At 36.2% G+C, this 25,239-nt stretch overlaps 1 protein-coding gene across 17 annotated transcripts in view; it reads right to left on the reverse strand.

Moving 5' to 3' along the window:
* Positions 1–2,208: 2,208 nt before the first annotated feature.
* The window catches only part of EPS15 (epidermal growth factor receptor pathway substrate 15), a 61,379-nt gene continuing 38,348 nt past the window's right edge, over positions 2,209–25,239 (reverse strand). For 2 of the 17 annotated variants that reach the window (XM_040565799.1, XM_040565802.1), the window contains exons 13-26: positions 22,516–22,588; positions 17,626–17,787; positions 16,815–17,012; positions 14,734–14,931; positions 14,098–14,175; positions 13,652–13,742; positions 11,628–11,663; positions 10,999–11,135; positions 9,893–9,962; positions 9,171–9,247; positions 8,480–8,642; positions 6,012–6,190; positions 5,392–5,428; positions 2,209–4,100 (exon numbers count right to left, since the gene is read on the reverse strand). In XM_040565799.1, coding sequence (XP_040421733.1) covers positions 4,090–4,100; positions 5,392–5,428; positions 6,012–6,190; positions 8,480–8,642; positions 9,171–9,247; positions 9,893–9,962; positions 10,999–11,135; positions 11,628–11,663; positions 13,652–13,742; positions 14,098–14,175; positions 14,734–14,931; positions 16,815–17,012; positions 17,626–17,787; positions 22,516–22,588 — 1,510 coding nt within the window. In that variant the 3' untranslated portion in view covers positions 2,209–4,089. Of the gene's footprint in view, positions 4,101–5,391; positions 5,443–6,011; positions 6,191–8,479; positions 8,643–9,170; positions 9,248–9,892; positions 9,963–10,998; positions 11,136–11,627; positions 11,664–13,651; positions 13,743–14,097; positions 14,176–14,733; positions 14,932–16,814; positions 17,013–17,625; positions 17,788–22,515; positions 22,589–25,239 lie in introns of all 17 variants that reach the window. The other 15 variants (XM_040565791.1, XM_040565792.1, XM_040565804.1 and 12 more) reach the window with 8 other exon arrangements.

Raw genomic sequence — 25,239 nt, forward strand, 5'->3', positions numbered from 1 at the left:
GAATTCTTTACATTGTGCTGTCCTCTCTCCCTGCATGGGTACCGAGTTACCATTTGTACAGGGCAGTGAATGCAGACAGCGGCTTTCCTCTTTCTAACCGCAAAGCTCCCTGGAAACAGGAGCTCTCTACCTCTCTTGATAGCTTAAGAGTTAGACTAGATCAAATGCCAGACATATCCCTAGGGCAGAAAGATGTGAAGACTTTGTTTGCACAAACATTAGGTGTTACAGCTTGGAAAACCTGTATCTGCCCAGCTGGAAATTGCGCCCTTAGCCTCTGCTTCAAAAGATTTGTTTTGCCCTCCCCTCGCTGCCCTTTTAATTTTAACACTTACATCATGCTGCCAACAAGGAAGACAACATGCAAGTTATCCAGCACAGAGTTCAACAGGTCAGTAACACCCATATAGGTAAAGTTCCACTCTACTTACCAAAGAAGTGTATTTCAGACTTGCGGAAGAGTACTGTCTACTTTCTCTGTACTAACTGTTGACAATTTGCTTTGACTTTTTCCTGTGTTTTTACAATTGCACAAGGTAAATCCTCTCCCATTTTACAGTAATGAATGGATACATTGGAATGCCAGCCATTACCCTAACAATGGAATTCAAGAGTATTCACTGACATGTTATGTAATTCCAAAAAGACATGTCTTGAATTGCCAATGTTTTGAACAAGTAAGTTACTTTTCTCATTTTATCCTTTTATATGGTAGCCCTGTTCCCTCTATACCATCATCTAATCATCTAAAAATACCACTCTATCGGTATTGTAAAACATGAGGTAGCACATGCCATGCATTTGAAGATTCAGGCTAAAGCTTGACTAAAGCATTCCAATACTGAAGTTGTAGTTTTGCTAAAAATTCAAATTCTGAAACAGTGAATTTTAAATTTCGATAGCTAAATGAAACTGTTGAGAATCTAGTGGGGAAACAACAGTAGGCAACATCGTTCTGCAAGCTGATGTTATTTATGCAAAGAAGTGACATACAGCTGGAGTGTCAGGTGGCAAAGGATGGCATGGAAGTCTACAAACCAAAAAAAAACGTTATGCCCAATACTGAGATCTAACAACAGATTTTAAGTATTAAGCAGAAGGGTTAGCATTCTTTGTCACATCAGGTCTCCTGGCTTAAAGTCCTCGGTGCTGAAGCATACAGCTTTCTAGACAACTCAAGTCAACTCAGTATGTCAGGTCCTTTATTAAGCACCTTTATCACCACTTTATTCCATGTCAATACTTGGCAGTGATGTAACAGATCTTTAACATTAATCGCCAGCACATGCCACTGATATAATTTCTAATTAAAAGTTACCTTGCATTGGAAATGGCCAATTTGTCTGCTAGACGTTAGATAATTTCTTACATAAAGAGTGCAACGGTCTGCTGTGAATTCAATGAACTTTTACATGACATAACCTCATAATACAGTAAATTAGACAAAGATGGTGAGGATATCAAGTTATTCAAGATGAATAGCAATTGTTTTCACTTTCACGATAGAATCAAATGGACAGGGACTTGAAAAAAAGGACATTCTGCAGAGGGTGTCAAATGGCCTCAAGAACATGTATTAACCTGATTAAATTAATGAAGGTATTATATTACCTAATCCAACTGATACACCATTAAAAGACAACAAGAAAAAAAGATTTGGGTCCACTTAGATGAGTAATATTTAAATCATTGCTGTAGCAAAAAAAATAAATCAAAGAATCAAAGACAGATGTAAAACAGTTGCTGGAACTCCAGAACCTCTGACCAAGCAGTCTATGTCCAGACCTTGACATGAAGGGGGCATTATGCTGACAGACATATTGAAAAGGATACACTCTGGGTCAAACTAAAGATCTGCCAAACCATACGAATCTGCTTTATGTTGCCAGCAGCCAGTAGGAGATGCATACATATCATCACAAATGAATCCTAGACGCGTAAACATTTGGGCACTGCAAGCTTTGTGCAGGCAAAAATCCTTGGGCAAAAGTAGCCTGCATTTTTCTTTGAAGCTGCCACAACTCCTAACGAAGCAAGTGACAGATGGGATTAATGTGCACTTCAGCTAACAACCAGATTCAAGCAATTTGTTTCTCTGAAAATTAACCACCTCCCATCAGACTACAAACAGAACACCTTGTATCGTTCACATTACATTTACATTTTATTTTACAGCTCACAGCACCCTTTTGAAAAAACGGGCCAACATTTCACACTTATGTACTTAAATTTTATTTCTTCATAATTACAGGCTATTGTTAGAATTTTTAAACAAAAGTCTATAAATAGAGGCTAATCCCACCTGAACAAGTTTCTTTAAAAAAAAAAACAAACAGATAAAACATAAGTAATGCCATTTAGCTCACAGCAGTGGTTTGTTGGTAGTCTGAGTAAAAGTACTATAGTCAGAGTCAGTAACATGAAATGTAACATCAAATGACTCAAAACTTTAAATTCCATAAAGGAAAGCAGGAATATATATATATATAATATATACATAATAATATTGTGTTGGTCCACTGAGTATACATTTTTAACAAAAGATAAGAAACTATGTAATCCAGTTAAGCATATGATTTGCAAGATTAGTGTACACTCATTACAAAGATGTATAGATAAGTTATAACGATTTAATCCTTGCAAAATTTTAAGTTACCTTTTTGAGCAGGTGGTTAAATGCTCATTTCCCAGTGCAAAAGAAAAAACATCTCAGTCTGATTACTCATTTTCCTGAAAAATTGAAAACTACCAAACTCTTTCAACAGCAGCATTGATAGGTAATAGGAAGAGCTTAAATATACTGAAGCATGGCTGAGTTCTCCCCCCTACTCAGTGCTGCGCGTTGAAACTTCTCCATTTTCTCAACAGAAATACCACAAGTTAAAAGTGCAAGAAAAAAAATCTCTTGATGCTTATGCTGTTGTCATCCATTTGTCTAAGATAGGGCAAAAGATTATTCTTTTTGGAATTTTAATGAAATTGATTCTCCAGAATGGAGTTCTTTCCAAAGTGAACAATAAGTTATTTTCTTTAAGTTATTTTCATTAACATTCTATCAATCCTACTCAGTGACCACAAAGAAATTCAGTTTAAGGTGCAACTATCAGTTGGCATTCAATAAATTATACATACAGGAAAAAAAAGTGTGGTTTAAAAAAAAAAAAATCAGACTACATGTTTTCTTTCTATTCTCAATCCCATTTCAATTTCGATTTATCACACCTTGCCAGTTCAGCTGCATATTTCACAAGCAAAACTGGCTCAAATAGCTGTGGGTTCTTGTAATTTGACAGTCATCTTGGCCAACAGCAAATGCACATGAATCTTCCGTTAATTTCTTTATAAAACAAAATAGCTGGTCTTAAAACCTATGGCCATGCAAGAAAAGCATTAAAGGTTTCAGTAAGACACACACTTTTTTTTTTAAACTTAGACTCTATGAAGATTGTTATTGCAAGTCCAAACATAGAATCTTCAATGAAGAGAAAAATCTATATGCATACATATAAAATGAAGCACTCCACAACTCTGGCATTACTAATATCTTTAGAAGAAGGATAAAAGGTTTCAAATGGCTAACTGCTTGACGGGAGACAGCCAGCCACGGCAAAATAATTGCTATGTTCACTTTATGCTCAATTACCAACTGCTGACAGATTACAGTCAAACTACAATCTCATTTGCTGCATTTAAAACTGATTTGCTTACAACTGGGAAAAGTTCCTTGTTCTCCTGAAAACTTGAGAGAAATTGAATGCTAAAATTAAGTAATTCAAACAAAAACAAACAAACAAAAGGATTGAATTTAGCAGAAACGTTCGCACCACTTTCAGAAGTTTAAAACCTTCCTTATTTTCCTGTATATACGTATCTTCTGATTAACATTTAAATAGGTTAGGTATTCAGGAAAAGGGACAAAAACAGTTGACATAAGACAAATCTTATTCTAAGCTTCATGCTTCTGATATTTCAGATTTACTGAGTGCAATAGCCAGTTCCAAGTCTTCTTGCTCTTGCTGTTTTAGTCTTGCCAATCTTTCTTTCTCTTCTCTCTCACTTTCCCTCTTAGCCCATTCAATCATGTCTTCCTCAGTAGAATACTGCATTTTAAAAGACAAAATAACCAGATTAATAATACAATAACAAATCCTGTTCTTGGTTTAAGTGACAGTTACAGTTTTTCAAAATACTGGACACACTCTAGTCTTCAAATTATTTGTGTTCTATTCTCAGCATGCTATTACTATTAGCTTAGCTCAAGGTTTAACCATCAAGAAATGCACTGAAGATATCCTATTGCTGTATTATTATTATTATTTTTTTTAACGAAATACACTGTGTTTCAAAATTCAGTATTAAGTTTCTAAACAGTTACTGGAGAAACAAGTGCTATAATTTAAATGCAAACCGATTTGGATAAAAGCCAGCCTACGCAAGAAAAAATTTGAATAAAATAGGAAAACATATTGCAAAATAAACCCATATCCCAGCACTATGGAACATCCTGATTAATCCTACTTTCATTAGGGATGATTATTCCAGATGACAGTGACTGTAAAAGTTAGCTGTAGAATGACTCTTTATTTGTGCAGCTGAAAAACACTTCTGCCAAGAAGCAGCAGAATATTAAGGTAACTGTACAGTTAGAAGCCTAGCAATAATACAGAGAAAGGTGAGTGTGACACAAGGAAAAGAAAAACCAGATTCATTCTACATACTTAGACGAGAACAGTACGTGAATTGAATCGCTGTGGTACAATGATTGTAAGTCAGAAACAGTTAGGGTATTATCATAAAACACAAAAGATTATGCTAAAGTTTGTTTCTATTCAGCATGCAGGAAAGCTAAGAGGTAGGTGAAGCCCACGTCTTCATGAATGACCCAGTGTTAAGTCCTAAAAGGTTATCACTATATACTACAGTTAGTTTCTGCTTTTGCACTGCTTCTTTAAGGAATAAACATAGAAAAGCTCGAGTTTTCTCCATAGTTCACTTAGTGTTTTCGGTAACTGCAGATGGAAAAGAATGCTTTTTCCTCTATGAAAATAATGAACATTTGTTCATTCCACATTTCACATTCTCTCCTCTGAACTAGCTTCTCAATCCCTTTAGCTAGTTAAAGTGATCAATAATATGTCAGAAATTGTCATGCTATAAGACACATCAACCAGTGCAAGACAATTTTGAGAGCCTGTCAATCCTCAGTTTACTTCAATTAAGCAAATAGTTTATTATGCCTGAAAATAATAAAAACAATACCATTACTGTGAATGCAAATTGCATTTAACAGATATCAAGCTTGAAAGTGCTTCCAAATGCCTTCCAAGTGCCTTCCAAAACTCCTATTTGCAAAAACTCTAAATAAATAAATAAATAAAGGCATGCACAAACCTTTAGATTTGCTTCTACTGCTTGGACACCACGACTTCTATGAAATGGATTCTGGTTATAAAGAGACACTTACTACTTTTCACTGCATCATACATAACGTCTGGAATTTAGCAGCCATTCAAAACTCACCAAATTAGATCTCATTAACATACACTACTACGAGGCTGTTTATCAATATTTCAGTCATATTTCAATATTATGACTAAGCAGTTCAGTGACAAAATTAAAGTCACACTTTTGGTTGTATCTTTAACAAGATAAATAACAGTGTGCTTTATATAGATTTATATTTTATATCTACTACATGCATTGATAAAATTAGTAATTCTGAGAACATGTATTTAAAATGTCCTATCTTCTAAAGGTTACGAGGCCTTCATGAGAAAAGCCTCATAAACTCACAAAGGCAATACAACTTAAACATTAACTACATCATTCTGCAGTGTTTTACTTTAGGACAGCCTCAGTTATAAAGTAAAAATAAATACAGTTTTAACTGGAAGCGATATCCCCTTTGTACGTGGGATATGTTTCAATCTTTTTAATTAGACTGAAGACTTCAGTGTGAACAATTCAATGCTGTCAGTATACTGAAACAAATGTAAAAATTGTTTACTCACAGTACTGAAGTTTGCAAAATTGTTGGGGTCAGCCTCTTTACTGACGCTGGTGGGAGCAAATGGATCACAGAATAGATCTGCTTCTTGTTCTTTGGGAATGTCTGGGGTGGGGAAAGGCTGAAATGGATCGCTCGGTTTAAAGGAATCTGAAGAGTCTATTTGATTGATAGGTCTTTTCCCTTAGATTAAAATGAATTTAAAATGAATTGAAGATAGCAGGTAATAACATGCCAAAAATAGTTAAAAAATCCAAAGCTACTTGGAATGCAACCTCTTCTGGAAAATTAGTGGAGTTGTAATGAATTCAGAGGAAGGGTTGCCAGTTTAAAAAATGAGGGTACGGTCCACAGTTTGTTAAAGCATTATCTGATCAAAACGGAACACATGTATGTTAATGATTCAAGAGCACAATTATGTACTGATGTAACAGTATTTGGGGAAGAGAATTTTTAAGTCTTGAACCCCTATTCTCTTAGCACAGTAATTATTCTTCTGTTTATCAACTGTCCACGTTAATTCCAGCTTCTTTTTATTATTTGTTTGGATCAAAATAACACAATTTGATTCAGGACAGAAGTATAATTGTATGTCTTCAAAACAGCAAATACGTCTTCTCACTATGCTAACAACTAGAATTTCTGTAGTTTTTAAACTAAGAAAATGAAGCCATACAGCAATCACAGGCTATTTTGTTAATCCTTGCCTAAGTAGCTGCAGATAGAACAGAACCAGACATGAGCCCCCCCTTTTTCTTTTTTCAGCTTAACCCCAGTCAACTTTCAACAGCTTTGAGGTCATTAACCCAAATCCTTCCAAGACCAGTTGAGCTAAATTTCTTCCCACCATTCTTTCCAGATGTTATTACTTACAGAAAAGATTTCATTGCAGTTTTTTTAATTCTTGAACATCCAGAAAAAATATTTCTGTAGGGAAAGTATACTTCATGTTCTTACAAATGTTAATCCTACCTCCAAACCCACCCAAAAAATCATGAAATGGGAGTACTTATCAGTATCTGGAAAGCCGGCAGATTTCAGAGACAAGCAAATATCCCTTCTGCACACTTCCCAGTACCATGTAGAATTAAAAGGACAGGCAGTTCCTCTAAAAGCATTTTCTTGTTTTGTATTAGACCAAGAGATTTACTAAAAACAAATACACTTAACTATCTCAATTTACGACTTACGTAAGGAAAGTAAGTTATTGGGAATGGTTATCAAGGTACCCACAGTATCATTTTTAGCATGTGCAAACCAAAACAGGCTATTTTTCTAGTCATCTATCAATAACGGCGCTGTTGCTCTGCCACTCAGTGCTTGCATTCTAAAAGCACATCTCTACACCACTTTGTAGGCACTTCCCAAAGAATGAAGTCAGAAGTCTCCACACCCCCTTTTGAGGGGCCTCCATAAAACAAAACACTATAAAACATTCAAATCATCACAACTAGTCAACTGTTTTAACATTATTTACAATTCAACTGATTATTTACAAGGCACGAGCCAGATCTCCTAATGGCAACATTAGAAATTAGGACCCGTTTTTAAACTTAGTATTAAATACTCCTACATTTACTGCGTTCCCTACTTTTGAGGGAAAAAGATGAATTTAATTTTTCCAAAACACCTTAAGATTCAACCATATAGTGTAATAGTGAAAAAAATATGATGCAGTAGATTTTTTAAAGAGAATGAAACAAAGGATGGAAAGTTAAAAGAACACTGATGTATTTTCCAATTTACTATTGAAAGTAAGTAGTGTGTTTTAACCTTGTTATAACCATAACTTGTTGTAACCATAAGAAGGTGTTATCTTTGACAATCACGGTGTTTTCTGGAAAAGAATGGTTTGTGTCATGGATCAGACCAGAGGATTCAGCTATCACTGAACAGGAAACAGCCTGGGTTTATTACCATTACATTGGCTAGATTCACTACTACGGACCTGGCAAGGCCATCTGGAAAAATTTCATCTGAACATCTGAGGCAGTCATGTTATCCCTAGTTAATTCATTTTGCTCCAGCCATGTAAGCGCTAAATAGTTTTAATATTTCTTTAAAGACAGAATTAAAACCAGAGGTTTTGCAATGGGTAAAATACAATGAATTCTCACTTGAAACATAATTTAGTGCACTATTCAGTCTATCACATTAGCAACCATTTAGTCTGTAGCCACTCTGTGTTCTTGCAGATATGCGTAACAACTCTATACTCTCCCATTTTCTAAATCCTTTTTCTCATCCCCCCTTCAAAAATCAAAACAACCACCAAAAAACTGATGGTCTGATCCTAAATGCCACACAAAATTTAACTCTGAGGAAAACAACAACAGATCAGGAACAGACTTGTTTTATACCTTCCTCATTCATTCTTAGTTCAGTGTATTTCACCATCCCCTTGCAATTGTCGTACTTGTAATTGTGTATGAAGAATCTAATTGTTAACAGCATCTCAGTTTCAGCTCTTACCAGGTGGTGGTGGACAGGGCCTCGTGGGAGTTCCTGTTTTAGGGGGCAATGCAGGAGGAACATCCTCATTTTTGGATGGTGGTTCTTCAAATAAGTTTTTAGTTATGACCACATTGTTGCCAGAACCTGATGTGGAAGAGCTAAAGGGATCCTCGGTGCTGGCCTTCAACAAAGAAAACAGTAACATAGACACTTTCAGTGCAATTCTACTAATACTTTCCTTTTTTTCAATACTACAATATTTATTTAGAAGTGAAAGTTTGGACTAATACAAAAATACTTTTGTTTGTTTTTAAAGACATAATCCAACTATTCCAGGAGATACTAAAACCCCACACTGATGAAAATTACAGAAAAATCAGGAATGGTTAGTGTGTACAGCAATAAGAAGTTGAGTACAGTTATAGGTGCAAAAGTAACACTTTTGCTGTTACATTCAGCAGATTTTCAAGAAAAAAAATAATCACTTCAAATACAGAGAAAACACAAAACCACAAAGATTACTTTGCATTCTTCACAGTGACACTGCAAGATATTTTACTGTTAAAAACCCTTTTTCAAGGAAGTTAGCCATTATAAGTTATTATTAGTGGCAAAACTGTAACAATAAAAGCATCAGAAGAGAGAGTATGTTTTGTCTTGTCACTGTAGAGTTCCATGCATTTTCTGAGTGACAGTTGTTCCACATTACCTTAGACAGTGTGCTGAAGTCAGCAAAACCGCTTCCAAAGGATTCGTTTCCAAACAGAGAGGCAAAGGGGTCTGTAGCTAAATACACACAAATCAAGCAAACAGAACGGGATTATAAATTAAACATTGAAAAGAACATTGAAAGATCCCACAACAAAAAAAGCAGCTGTTACTTATCTTGCAGTATAGACTAAGTCAAATGAAATATTTCATGAGGTGAACACTTACTATTTAAGAAGTTTTTACAAGAACTAAATATTAACAACTGAGTAAGAATAGTAATTTTCCTGAACAGGTTTAGCCGAGATATATCTATATACACGGACGTATTTTGTGTGTGCATCTGTGGCTGTGTACACACATGAATATGACCACGAACAAGAGCTCACTTCCAACTGTAAGCCCATTTGTGGAATAAATTTTTTCAACCTTGTATGATCTCAATCTGTAATTCAACAGTACAATTCATTCTTATGTACCACAAAACAAGTAAAAAGTGCTGTTCTATTGTAAAGCAAGAAATACACCATCTTTACCAATACTCACTTCTGTGTCTCCAGAGAAGTGTGGTTTTTTTCCTAAAATTAAATATGTTTACAATACAGAAGTACATGGATTTGTCTTGGATTCAAGTATTTCTCAGTAAAACTTGGGAAGAGAGACTAGAAACAAAAATAAGCAAAAGCAAGTAAAGTAAGTTTGATGTGTATAGTCTTCTTTTACCTAGATCATTTGATGTAGTAACAGTTGTTCCACCAGGAGCAAAAGGATCATTTTTCTTCAATATCTCCGTCTAAAATAAAAAAACTAACTTTAGAGGGAAATGTGGTTTTCAGCTTAAAGAAGTCCTCATACTAAGAATACAATCAAAATTTATTTCAGTTAAAACGTTAGTCCAGCATCAAAAAAAGTTAGTCAAAAAAAAAGTGAAATATACCATTTTCTTCATAAAGATATTACTACAGGATGTCAGTAACACAAAGGTGCAGTAAAGCATTTAAGATGAATGCAACTTCAGAAATACAATTCTCTCAAGGATCGACTGCTACAAACTGTGAATCCCACACCACAGCTCTGACCACTCTTTTTTTCTTTGCTCCTCTGTACTTCTCTTATTGTCAGACTGTAGTATGACCAAGAATTAGTTATATTAGAATATCGTGACTTGGGAAACAATAGCGTGCAGAATAAGTATTGAAGATTGTAGATTTTTTTTTTTTAGGTTGGAGGGGTAGCCTGTAGTGTGTAACATGACCTTGTGAACAGCTAGAAGTCACACCTAGATACCTCTGAAAGAGCACACAATTCAGTAATAACCTCCATGTTATGGCAAGGTTTCAGTGAGTCTTATTAAAAAAAAAGACCACAAAACCCAAAGCAACATACATCAAGCACAAGCTGACTTCTCAGAGGGGAAAATCCTATACCACATCAGATTTTAAATAAGATATAACATACTTATTGATCCTATAAGCTTTGGAAGCAAAAAAGTCAAATGTCTCAATATAACCTGGTCAGATTAATCTTGGGTTTCTTTCTATGTTTAATAAGTTTCACCAGCTAGCAGTGGAGCTTAGGTCGCTATTCTCAAAAGGTTCTAACACTCAGGTTCCACACTGAAACATTTACTTTTTTTTTCTTTATTTTTATCTGTTCCTATTTCTAGAAAGCAGGACAAAAAGAGAGACAAGACAGAGCCATGGGGTGAGAGGTACCTTTAGTCTACATCACTTCTGAATATCAGCATTTGAAGGCATGTCCAAATGCACAAAATAGTTCATTTTGTCCAAATTATATACAGAAGTAAAAGGTATGCTATCAAAACTTACTGTGGTATTATTGCTGTTGCCAGCAGTGGTAAATGGATCAGTGCCTGCAGTCACAAAAGGATCAGTGGAGGATTGTTTGAAAAAACAGTCAGTTGCAAAAGGATCTGAGCCTTTGAAGGGATCACCACCAAAGGGATCTAAAAAGTAAACATCTTGTTACCATTTCTGCTAACTTTATTTAGCTTGGTGTTTTAAAAATGAAGCACTATATTGCTGCTTTCATACTGCAAGAAGGTGACACATTTAAGACTAAGGATTTCTGAAGCATCAAATTTATCTGTGAATAATTTGCATTCTGTGGTTCAAAAATTAGACAAGCCAACATCTTCCGCACATGATGAAAACTGGACCGTACCAATGGTTCAGCTCCAGAATCACTTAAGTATATAGTTTCTTTAACCAAACTCCCTTAAAAAGAATTAAAAAAAGAATTTTACAAAATCTAATGCTTTTTTACCACTCTCCTACCTTCACTCCCCAAGACACATTGCCTATACAGCCAGTCTCAATAGAGACTACCCATGGCCTTTTTCAGCCTAAAAGTGGTAACACTTTTCCCCACATGCTGTTCTACTAGGAATCCTTAACAAAAAAAACCAAGACATATTAGAAGTTACAAAGTTGCTTACCAATTTTCCCAAAGGGATCATCTTTGAAGGGATCACCTGTTTAAAGAAAAAAAGTGACTTGTAGCTTTTTAATCAGAAAGCATGTACTGAGTCGCAGTCTTCTGGATACAAAATCACTTCTAGAGCTAAAATTTCACAATCACAGAATGGTTTGGGTTGGACGGGACCTTAAAAATCATCTAAGTCCAAGCCCTCTGCCATGGGTAGGGACACCTTCCGCCAGACCAGGTTGCTCAAAGTCCCATCCAACCTGGCCTTGAACACCTCCAGGGATAGGGTATGCACAGCTGCTCCAGGCAGCCTGTTCCAGGGCCTCACCACCCTCATGGGAAAGAATTTCTTCCTAACATCTAATCTAAATCTACACTCTTGCAGTTTAAAGCCATTATCCCTTGTCTTATCACTACACGCCCTTGTAAAAAGTTCCTCTCTAGTTGTCTAGTAGGCCCCTGTTAGGTACTGAAAGGCCACAATGAGGTCTCCCTGGAGCCTTCTCTTCTCTGGGCTGAACAACCCCAATTCCCACAGCCTGTCCTCATATAGGAGAGGTGCTCCAGCCCTCTGATCATCCTTGGATGATCTTCTGGGCTCACTCCAGTAGGTCTGTGTTCTTCTTGTGTTGGGGAGCTGGATATAGGTGGGGTCTCACGAGAGGGGAGTGAGGGGGAGAATCACCTCCCTTTTGATGCAGCCCAGAATATGGTTGGCTTTCTGGGCTGCAAGTGCACTGTGCTCATGTTGAGCTTCTCATCAACCAACAACCCCAAGTCCTTCTCCTCAGGGCTGCTCTCAATCCATTCTATCCATTTCTCACACTCAGAAGAATAATTTCAATGTTTTCAGAGGAACTACAAGAGGTGGTAGTAGACAAAGCAAATATTCATCACGTAGCTTATTACCAACATGAAGCACACAAAAGCAGCCGTCTCTCAAAGATGCCTCTTTGTTGGCTATTATGAGTTATCCACATTGTGCAGTATTTACCACCACAGTAATCCAAGCTAACCACTGCCAGCAGCTTAGTCTTAGTTTTGATAATTCTCATAGCACCATGGATGGCCGCTCTTAAGCGTTCCTTTCTGTACTAGATGCACGGTTCCAATTGCATCAATTTACTCCCGCATTTCATGTATGTACGGTCTCTTAGCTGCAGGTAACTACCCCTAAACAGACTGATCACACAAAGTCCAGAAGGTTGACTACCAGCAGACATACCTTCTCCTCTGAAAGAAAGGTTGTCATATCCTGTAAGTAAGACTACTTCAATATAAACAAAAAAAGAAATTATATCTACATGGCAACATTGAAGCTGTTTTAAATTAGTTTAATTTACTCATTTAAATGTATTAAAATCTGCACTGACATTCTTTTAGAAGCCAAGCGATATGAAATAAATTTAGCTTATTCTCCTTCCAAAGCAATCTGAACTAAATTGGTTAGACCATGTTGACTCCAAAAGCCTGTCAAATCATATTAACGTAGCTGAAAGCATCTGCTTCAACTGCTAATCCAAATTAGCTCCCCTTCTCCCATACTCCAAGTGTCTCCATAGATCACAGACAGATCACTCTTTCCAACATTAAAAAAATCGGAGCAACAGCATCCCTAAGTGGCAAGTTCTTAAAATAAAGCATGGCACTTCCATAAGATGAACAGATGGTACAGTTCCACATTACCTTTTTTTGAGTGCCAAACTCACCGTAAGTAGGCCACAGCCATTCACTCTCAGCCACCCACACACCCCCCAACACCACAGCTCGCTGAACCCTCAGTTGATCTGTTTGTGGCTCTGCACTGCAAACTAGATCAGTGACATCACACGTATCACAAGTACACCCACACCTTTAATACCAAAATGCAACCCCCAGGAAAGGAAAAAAAAAAAAAAAAAGGCCCTCGGGAAGACCAGTGAGGGAAAGTTACAATTTTCACAATTAACGAGAAAGTGCAGGATGAATTTGGATGAGACGTGTTCACACAAAACCCATTTCTGCAAATCTGCACTTGGAAAGAAGTTTACTTACTGCCAACAAAAGGGTCAGACTGGAAGAACTCTAGGCTGGCTTCAGAAACTAGATCAGGCAATGGATGAGACTCAGCATCAAATGGATCCTCCTGAAGAACATGAAAGAAGAGAGGTATGAAGTTCAAGACACTTATCTTGTCTTCTGTTACCATTTATTAGTTTCTTAAAGCTGAGAGTTTGAATTCTATAGAATTAATCAACAGAGATTCAAAGTATTCCTCAGTAAAAATCAACCTATGTAAGATGAATGCTTTCATGATATCATACTCTAATTAAAAACAGTAACAAGTGAAATTTTTTATTTCTCTGCTGTTCCATAGCCATCATGTAAATGACATGATGCAAACCTCAAACAATTTAACTAGGTTATGTTTTGTTGTTTGTTTTGTTGGTGGCGTTTTTTTTACATTCATTTTTTCCTCCCTCAGATCTGAACAAACTCACTTTTTTGGTAATAGTTGCAGCTGGGATCTCTTTCTCTTCTTCCACAACAGCAGCTGTTGTTTCAGGACTATTCCTTGCCTATGTAAGGATAAAAGCAATTCAGTATAAATAAATGGAAGACTACACTACATATACTATTCAAAGTATCACATAGCTGTAAGAATATGTTAAAAGATACCTCAGTAGGTTCACAGCTATAATAGAACATACTGAAGTGTTTCATAAAACCTGTGAAAGTTATTAAAAAAAAATCAGAAAACTACTGAGACAAAGACGGACATTTAGAAAGCAAGAGATCTTTAGATATTCTGTCCTATTCCTCATTCCATTTCTGTTGCGCCAACTGGAAAACAGCTGCTCTTCTTTAACATTAATTCTCTTCTTCAATTTAAGACATTTTGCTTTGGAAACAAATGCACAAAAATTTTTGTTGCTACTTTCCAGCCAAGCTAACATTGCCTCTTTTTCTGCTTATCAACTTTCAGATCCCTGAAATACTCCCTCAGAATAACATCCTGAAAGTTCACTTGTACAAGTGTTAAAAAACAAAACATAATCAATCTTAATATATATTTTCATTTATTTTAACTTCACAGCTGCATTGCATTATGATCAAGCAGGCAAAACACTACTCACTGGAGATGCATTGTTTACTTGTTCTTCTTCTGCTATACTCTCCCTTTCAGCATTCTCATTAAGGTTAGCGGTTTCACTGCTGCTGTTGCTAAGACTAGAATGATCCACAGTTCCATTAACAAGTACGTTATGTGTCTGAGAGTGCCAACTAAATTGGTTATTTTCCAATTCTTTTAGCTCAAGAAGTTTTGTTTGCACCTGTAAACAGAAATAAATGTACATGTATCTGTACAGCAGCACACAAAAGCTAGAATATAACCATACCTTCTTAAATATAAAATGGAAGACGTATCTAAAATTCTTACTTTCCTTAAGCAAGTATAATAAAATCATGTTATTTCAAAGGGTGATATTTGAGAAAGCAGTACAAATCAGATCTAGAAGATATATAACATGGTTGAAAGAGAGACCTGAGAACCTTCTGCCAAGGAAGCAGACCATATTGCTGGCAATCACTGGAAACATCAAGACTTGTTCCCTTTTTTCCCACTCAAACTCACAAGAAGAGTTGCAAAGCTTTTTTTTTTTTTTCTTTTAAATTACTTATTTGAAATTGCCTTAAACTCCAGAAATTAAAAAGGCTGCTTAAAAAGAATTCTCATCTTCCAAAGAAAATTACAAATTCATTATCTTCTCTCACATGACTTTTGACGTCTACAGAATCCATAATATATCTTCCTAAGCAGACAGCGACATCCATGTCATTATTTCTACAACATGCATAATGCAGTACCTCACAGCAAACATCTACAAACTATCTGCAAGTTCTGAAGAAATTACTGAATGTGGCAGATTATGCAGAAGGATGAACACAGTTCAGATATGTAGGTATCTAAATCCCACTGATTTCTACTAGGTCAATCACCTAACAGCGTTTTCCTTGCTTTGCACATCACAAATGAGGTGGCAGCAATGACAACACCAAGGCGTCTTTCAAATACACTGATCTCAGATCAACCATTAGATACCCTTGCCTAAAGCATCAGAGGACCTCTTGTTCATTTTTTCTGAGCCAAGAGCAATGAACTTAGGAGTATTTATATAAAACAAGTCTACAACAAAAACAGGTTTTTAGTAGAGTCAGGCATAACCAGTCACTTACATAATTGCATCAGATCCATTAATCACAATCATCTCTTGCTATGATTATTAGTTAATAATATTGAAATAGCACTACCTTCTTTCTACCTCTGATAAAACAACATCCATTTTTTACTCCTCAGTTTCTAAAAGTCATTCATAATTTTTATACTTGGTTTTCTGTATGTCATAAAAGCCTCTTCAACAGAAGAAAGTATCCTAGCAGTGGAAGTCTTAAAAAAAAAAAAGACTTAAGAAGTTAGACATGAAGCACGTGAAGGAACTGATCCAGAAGTCAGCCATTTCTAGGGTTCAAAGTTAATAGAAAGGCTTTGTTTTCAACTTGATAATGACATGTCTCTGGCTCACATGTTAGCAGACTGCGGGCATGTGAGAGAAGAATGGTAATGAAAGGGTGTTCAAGCTAAACATCACTGAAGTAATAAATTATTGATCACACATACAAAGTGCAGTTCTGTGCTCAAAATCAGTACAGCAACCTCTCTGTTTCTCAGTATCTAGTCTCAATACAATTTTTTCTTACGTTCGCTTTACTTTCCTCCTTCAAAAATACACTATGTCATTAATAATTTTATACCAACATCGCATCAATTAAAGAATAGCAAGACCATGCCCCAGGCCATGGCTAAAGACAAAAACTTAAATTCCCTACACATCTAGTAGGGAATCTAAAGAGGCACTAGCCATTTGTTATTCATTACATTAAGAGAAATTATTTATGAAGTATAATAAATTCCCCCCTTATTATCAAAACTTGGAGAAATATCATTAAATACCTTGAGCAATTTGAGTCAGCCTCTAAGAATCCTAACTACCATACAGACATAGCCTGTGCAAGCAGTGGAAAGACATGAGCAAACAGTGAAGAAAAAAAAAACAAGTGCCATCCCCTTATGAAAAAACACTAAAGGTTGTCAGCTGAAACATTTTGGGTTTTGTTCCTTTGTTTTTTTTCCCCTCATCTTTTCACACTGCCTTACTGAATTGATTTCCTGTTGTGAATCCTGCAGATGTTGCTGAAGAGGTCCCAGCTGTGCTTTCCCAGACTCTATGCAATGCTCAAGCTCTGCAGTTTCTTGCTGCAGACGACTCAGCTCCTCTTGAGCTTTGGTCAGTTCATCTTCATATGCTGAAATCTTTGACTCCTGGCTCGTTATTTCAGCCTTCAGCATGGCAATCTAATGCATAAACAAGTATTTCAAAGCCAAATTAAAAAAAAAAAAAAAAAAAAATCACCCACACACCTCCAAACATGTCCAGCAAATATTATTTATGACCAGAAAAGGTATGAAACCTCTATTGCAGATATTATAGATCATACCTGAACAAGAGGTTAATTCACCATTGGTCTCAATGAGATCATACTATTCAAGCTGTTCTCCTAACCAACACCAGTATTTCTAATATTGAAGATAACATTTTAGACAGCAAAGAAATACTAAAGATTTATATTAGAAAAAATCCACTTTTTTTTTCAAACTCTCAAGAAATCAGTCCCATTAATTACTGCTTCTAATTTCACTTATATTGCATTATAAATTTGCAGCATTTGTTTGCACACAGCCTTATTTTAGTGAGATACATGTAGCATCGGTGTGCCACCAAATATCACAAACATTGCTGAAATCAGAGATGTATCTCCTATTCTCTATTGTTCACAAAATCCTGAAACTCATGCTGATTATTCTTTAAAATTTTTTCTCCTTCCCCAACAGCTGCAACACACTGCATGGCTACGTTCTTCAAAAAGAGGTATTTTCTCTGTCAAGGGCCTTGGCCACTAGACCTTACCAAATGGGCCTCCTCTGCACACTTCTGCCTGATATCATTAAGTTGCTCTTCCAACTTGGCCTTCTGCTCATCAAGATCATTAAGGATTTCCTGGGCTTCCTGTTTCTGAGCTTGCAGCTTCTGCAGATTATTGCTCTCCCGCTTTACTTCGTCTTGTAAATCCTGTAATAAAAAAAGATTTGCTTTGTATTTGTTCCCCACTCCTTCTTACCACTAAATTCCAAAGTATAAATTGAGGTAATGATTGGTCAGATTTCAGAGTATCAATAAGTTATCTTTCAAAGACTAGTATTCAGGCAAGCAAGTATTCTCGTTTTAATTCTAAGACAAAAATAACCACGTTATTTGCTTTTTTTTTCTTTGTAAAAATAATCTCACTGCAATATTGAAGACCACACCTCCACACAGAGATTAAGTGTTTTACTCCCAGGGAGGTAGGGTTCTATTTCAAATCTGTAAGTTTTATTTGTTTAGCCTATGTTATCTCTCTCTGGTATCTTAGCAATATATTTTAACAAGTTCCTTAACAACAGAAATCCTTTATTCTGCTCCTCTCCCCTTTGAAATACCTTTTCCAAAATACAAACTCGCTTTATCAGCATGGTAAAGAAGAAAACCAGTGCCTTATTAACTCAAGTGCACTTCCTTCAGTATCTTCCCAAACTCCTATTTTTTGCACAAATCAACCAAAATTTTGTTTTCAGGTAACAGTACTTGTAAGAAATGAACATTCCACATGTGAAAATATACCTTAATTTAAGAAACAGCTGTAGTTATGTATCTTGCATTTTAAATACATTAAGTAGCATCATCATTGAGCAACAGCAATGTTTAGACTTGGTTATTTAATGGTTAAACCGCAGAGATAACATTGAAAAGAAAAACCAAGACAAGAATTTCAAAAGAAGAAAGAACTGTCAAAGTCAAGAGGAAGAGGTAATACAGGGAGATCAAAAAAGATTAATACAAATGTATTAGATGAAAAGATTGCAGCCTTTCCAAGAAAATATGGTAATTGAAGGAAGAATTGTATACAACACTAAAGAAAGAACAGAGATGAAAGAAAATCAATGACATTAAGAAAACAAGCTGACATGAATTTCTGATTAGATCATGCATGTGTGTGCTGTTCTAAGCTAAGATCCTGTTGTCATTTTCAGGTGATTTTTATTTATTTATTTTTATTCTGTGGGTGAGACAGTTAATCCACATGTGTTAACACCTCCAGATAATCAGGACAAAAAAAAACTGAGAGGAACAGAAAGGCAGTCGGATGCTAGACAAATGGGGAACCTCAAGACAACTGGAAGACTACCTAAAGAAGCTTCATAGATGCATTTACAAAAAAGTTCAAAAATCAATGTCTCAAGTTAAGTAACAGGATTAATAGCTATACAACTGATGTACAGCAGTCAGAGTAGATGACTTACTAGTTATTTCTGATTTATGGAAGACATACCAACACGCACAAAAGGCTCTGACAGCAGCTAGCAACTTGGATAATTGGCAAACTGTTTTGATGCATTTGCTTTTCACATCACTTTGAAAAGCAAATAGCAGCTGACACACAACATAAGCAACCAGGGCGAGAGGGGGTGGATCTGGAGGTGGAGGTAACACCTTAAAGAGATTTCAGTCTCTTTTCCTCTAAAGGAAGCAAACACTCACATACACACAAGCTAAATATAGATCACCTCCAACCTTGCTACTGCTTCTTGAATCCCAGTATCTGTCCTAGCCATAGCAGGAGAGGAGCAGCTCTGAAAATGCCTGACTAAGGCTGTTACTTCCCAGAAGTGGGAGAAAAAAAATAAAAAACCAAATAATAAACAAAACCACAATCACATGGCCACTCCAAAAGTAAAGGCGGAGTGGACAGGACACACAGAACTGGTGCGATTCTCAAACATCTTCATGAAGTAAACTAGGCCCCAACCCAAGCACTGAATTTTGCACACACAGTTTTAATTTAACAAATGTTTTAATGTAGGACCTCATTCAGTGCTTGATGTTTCTCCTATTGAAGGTGTTTTTTGAAGTTTAATTGAAGCCCAGTTTACTTCATGAAGATCTGAGTATTACCCCCAGCATAACACATTTTTGAGTACAAACTGGTATTTTTATTGGTAATCCTTGTGTTAGGTTTATGATCATTGTAACTCTCCATTGTAGTGGCGGACAAGGAAATGAGTCGAGATCTGTATTTCCACAGGCAGACAACAGATTTAATAGCTTGCCAGTCTTGTACTTAACAAGGAAGAATAAGGAAAATCCAATGTTGGGGGGGATACTCAGAGAAAAAAAAATCTGTTTATGAAAACTCAGGCCGACAAAGAAATCAAAAGGCTAAAAGAAAAGGCCAGAAACATTCCAGACTGCTTGAAAGTCCCAAAATACTTTTAACTTTTTTCGTCTAGAAATAGCATTGCACATGCAGATACATTTTCTTTCCTCCATAGATGTGAACTTGTATTAACTAACCTTTGTTCAGGAGTTGCATGCATTTGTTCTAAAAATCTCTTTACAAAGTTTCAGTGTTCCACTTAAAATGGGAAACAAACCTTTTGACTTCATGACAATAAAATTCTAAGGAACACAATCATTGTTGCAAAAGCCAGGAGAATCACCACTTATTTCAGAGTCTTTGCAGGTAGACTGGTAAACCATACACATGTGAAGTGCTCGACAGAGGATCTGAGTCTTGTGAAGGCGGCCAAAAGCCCATGGCTTGAGGCAGTGCCCAGTGCTCCAACCAATACCTGGGTCCAGAAGAGCAGCTTGGTGATCAGATTGCAAGGGGATGCTTTCAAACGTTATTTGAAATGTTATTTGTTATAAACTCCACCACAGAATAAATGAGGGAAATGCCTCAGTTTCTCATGATCTTTGCTACTCTGCTCATAGCTTCTTATGAAAAAACACATCCATTAATCCTTGCTAAGAGAGAGCTGATATTTTAATAAAATAAAATTAATTTCCCTCCAACTCTTTTTCTGTTTTTGCCTCTTAGCCACTATTTACATAGTGTATAAATTACTTAATAGAGAAAAACAGTTAACCTTTCCTTCCTCCCATACGAATCTGTTCAATCCGTCACAAACCTTGGCTATTCGTGAGCTTATAATTTATGTATGTGGACACAACCCTGGTATCATGAAACCTAGAGTGTGATGCCACTAAATTAGCTTTATCTAAGGTGGCAGATTGGAACACTGTGGAACACTGTGTTTGTGAACACCATCTGAGAAATATCACCATTAGAATAAAAACAGAAGAACATGATGTAAAGAGAACACGATGTAAAGATATTCTTAGTCTGTCACCACTATTCTGTGAAGTTCTAGAAAGTTTCATGAAATATGCAGGTTCTCCAGCATTCAGGAACAAGGAGGAGACCAGAGATAGGGGGCTACCAGCTCGAATAAATGCTGGAGCCACATCCCATTTGATCCTGATGGTTTCCCATTTTTATGACAAGCCAGTAATAGACCGTTCCTTCTCTGCAGACTGACAGAACTCTAGCTCTACATTTAACCAGATATAAATAGCTTCCGTGATCACTAAGAGGTTAAAGACTTAAGACAGTTGCTTCCAACAGGACTGCTCTGGATACAATGATTTTATTCATTCTGTGATGTTGCTGACTGTCAAACACTAGACAATAAACAAGCAGATCACACTAATATTGTCACATTTTAGGCCTTCTAACATTAAAAGTAGGGATTTAATTTAGCTTTGTACAAAGGCACCACAGAGCTCAACCTTCACATGAAGGCAAACATTCTACAACAAACGAACAAAATCACCCTGTGTGCTCAAACAGAAATGCCCATAAGAATTTTTAACATTGTGAAAAGGTAATCTGCATGGTGAGGAGAGGAATGACGAGTGCATGCACAGACAGAATCACAGACAGGGTCAACTTCTGCATGCATTCCAGCAGCTGCTGAATCTGGATGCCATTGTGACAAACAGGCCAGCATCTGATTATCTTTTGAGAGGTCAGACTATTAATTATCACCCAGGCTTTAAGGATATGAAATAGCCAAGCATAAAAGTCACAATGGTTGTAACACATTGGCTTTCTTCCCCGACCTCCCAACCCCCAAGGCAAAGTAAAATGCAAAAATTTGCATTATTTAGTCTTAATCAAATAACGAGTATTTGAATTAATAAAGATTCCTCAAACAAACGCACAAATAAATGTAAATCATTAGATATAACACTGAAGTTTTTTTCTTAATGCAGCTACTCCAGCTGCTTTTGCATCTCATGATTAATTGAAATATGCTTTGCAGCATTTAATTCAGGGCTTACACTGTTAGCACCCTATACACTGATGTTGACTATATAATTTTTAATTCATAAAACACTTGTAAAAATCGAATTTTCTATTCGATTATGAAAAGTTCAATATAATCCTTTTAAATAAAAATCAAATACATTTTTTTAGAATTCAATTATGTTAGGCAAAATTAATTTGTGGCAACATTCCTCTCGAGCCGGTAATTATTACGACTCTTAAGTAGCAGCCCCTTATACAAGTCCTTTTAATTCAGCTACTTAAGTTTACTAATTTGCAGTACTACAACGTGTTCTTCAGTTTTAATTAGACAATAGATAGTCCTGCTTTAAAATATGTATTATTTTGAAATATTTTTCATTTAAAACTCCATGTAGCCTATATATCCTAGAAGTATACACATTTATATAAATATACAGACCCCCACCAATCCACATTCATATATCAAATACACTTCAAAGTACATTTATTTTCTTAGCCACCACTCAATAAGTGATGTGATCTAGAGATTCCGTAATTCCATTGCCATTAAAACATCACATGGGTCGGTATCAGATATCTGAGCAATAATTCTGTGCCTTACTTACCTGGACCTCACTCGTCCTCTGTTTGATGGTATCTTCCTTCTCCTTCAGGTCTTGCTCTACATTATTCTTTTCCCTAGAAGACCAGCAAACAATGCAAGAATACTTAAGAACATCAGCTACAGCAGGTACAGTTATCCAGCCTCCTAAACCTGTATCTCTCTTTAAATACATAGTGAAACATTAAACACAAAAGATGCAAGGGATTTCTGCTTTCCAAATTATTTACAAGACAGAAGCCCACATAAGCGTTTTGCATAAAAAAAGATGTCTTTTCAGCCAACTGCACTTTAGTGATAAGAATGGCTCAAAAACGGAAGGGGGCGGGAGGGAGAAATCAATGAAATACTGTCTTCAGTGATCTCACTGTTGCTATGGAGCACTTGTCTAATGAAAACTGCTAGGAAAAGTGGGAGGGATTGCATCAGATTCCATCTGTTAACCCCTGCAAACACAGTAATTCCTATACTAACAGCAGCTAGAAAACATTTCCAGGAGGCCAACCTGGTGGATTATTAACCTTGACTATCAAATTTTAGATGTATCTGTTGGTAAACTCAGTCAGAAGAAGAAAAGTTAGCTTGCTGTAATCTGTGTATGCTTAGGAGACTCCGTACATAGTTATTTGCTGTGTCATATCAAGTCTGTCTCTACAGACATTTATGCAAGCTTAAAAGTGACTGGTGATGACAGGGGAATTATCATCAGTAAATTCTTGGCAGTCAGATAACAATAGCTTTATAAAGGAAAAAGCCACACAACTCAGAAGTGCTTGTTTAAAAAAAAAAAGTTTAAGAGAATTAAGAGAATAAAGCATTAGGCTTTACAGATTTAACAATAGCTTTTCTTTACGGATACTCACTTTTATAGATTGTTATTAAATTCTGACATATATTGAAGTTAGAATTTGAGCAGCGATGACAGACCTAACATCTCTAAATGAATTACCACATGGAAAAGCTATCAAATGATATTACTAATGCATATTAAAATTAAGGTAACTTCATCTGTTAATAGCAGCAGACTGGTAAACAATCCAAAACAGTTAATTTTATCGTTTACTCTTCTCCAATAAGGGATAAAATATTTCTGTCCACCAAGTAAAGGGGGTATCTGCTCTGAGGAAGTTGTCTTTACTCAGGCTAAGCCATAGTTGTTTGCTGCTAAACCATACGCAATGGAAGATGAAAAAAACAGGTGTCACAGATCTTAAATAAGCATTTGCTCTGAAAAGATTATTACCGTATATTATGTTCTACTACTGTTTGTCTCAGTATCTGATTAATTTGATGACTGTGCCTAGAGGGAAGGCTTACATGGATGAGAAAATGCAAGTTGCAGAAAGAGAGACGTTGAAGAACAAGGCTAGTTATTTTGTTAAGCGTGAACCTTCAAGTTTCACATAACTTCTCACTCCAATTCATCAGAATGAAAGCACCATGTAAATACTACACAGATCTACCATTTCCATCAAAGCCATAGCACATCTCTCTAGCTAAACAAACCAGTATTTATTGCGTAGGTTTACTTAGATATTTGAAGCATCGCAGAGTTGAAAAAAGTTCTGTTGATTTTTGCCTTCTGTAACTTTCCATAAACAAAAGGGCTCAATCTCAGAGCACTTCCACAGATCTAAACACAAGTCAAGTTGAAAAATGCCATTGAGCCCTCAGATGCCTATCAAGCACAGCAGGCATTCAGGCAGATTATTGCTAATTGAAGATAAAAGATTGAATAATTGATTAGGTAAAAACAAACAATAAATAGTTGTTTGGTTGTTTTTCCAGCCTGGGTATGAAAACTGAGCAGGAAATAAATACCAGCAGGTGAGCATGCCTTAATATACACTGTCACTCATCTATCTGAGGAGACTGCCAGAAATAAAGCTCACTTCCCTTCTATTTCAAGGGAAGTCAGGTACCTAAATCTTGCTATCTGGATGACCCTAAGCAAGCAACAGGCCATGACACCCACTCACAGCCAGCTTACACTGGCCAAATCATAACACAAACAATGAATTGGAAAAAAAAAATCAAGTGAAAGAACTATTGTCAGTCAGCATAAGAAAAGCTTAGGCAGTAGCCTCAGGCAAAGCAAAACAAATTGTGCATATATAGTCTAAAAAAAGAGTGTCTACCCTCCCCACTCCCACTTGGAGTAATGTGTCTTTGTTTCAAAAATAATACCACAGACCTACTTAATTTACTAATTCTTCTGAATGCCTCTGTTTCTTTTACAAATTATCTACTATATGACTGTAGGAACGCCCAGCAACTGAAAGAACCAAAAGCAAGTAACAAAATTGATTTATTGGACATGTAAGATTTCCTGGATCTTAAAGTCCCATACCACAGCACTTGAAAACAAACAAAAATACCTGTGGTCTTGACAATAACATTTGTAACCAACTTAAAGTCAATTTACAAAAGCAATACGATTTCCCTACATATCTTAATTGCAGCCAGGTCAGAAGGCCCTTTTATCAAATAAATTAAAAGCAATTATTAAAAAAAAAACAAACAAAGAATACATGGTTTCTCCAATGCACATACTCCATGATTTACAAAACAAATAACGTCAGTAAATCCAGAAGCTTTATAACAATTTATGAATGGAGGAGTATTTATGAATGGGAGCCAGCCTATTGGAAACATTTGTGATAGCTGACAACTGAGGAGGTCCCTGTCAGTAGAGGCATTTTTAAGCTACATGAGAAACAACCCTGGC

The sequence above is a fragment of the Cygnus olor genome, chromosome 8, assembly GCF_009769625.2.
Source record: "Cygnus olor isolate bCygOlo1 chromosome 8, bCygOlo1.pri.v2, whole genome shotgun sequence".
Lineage (NCBI taxonomy): Eukaryota > Metazoa > Chordata > Aves > Anseriformes > Anatidae > Cygnus > Cygnus olor.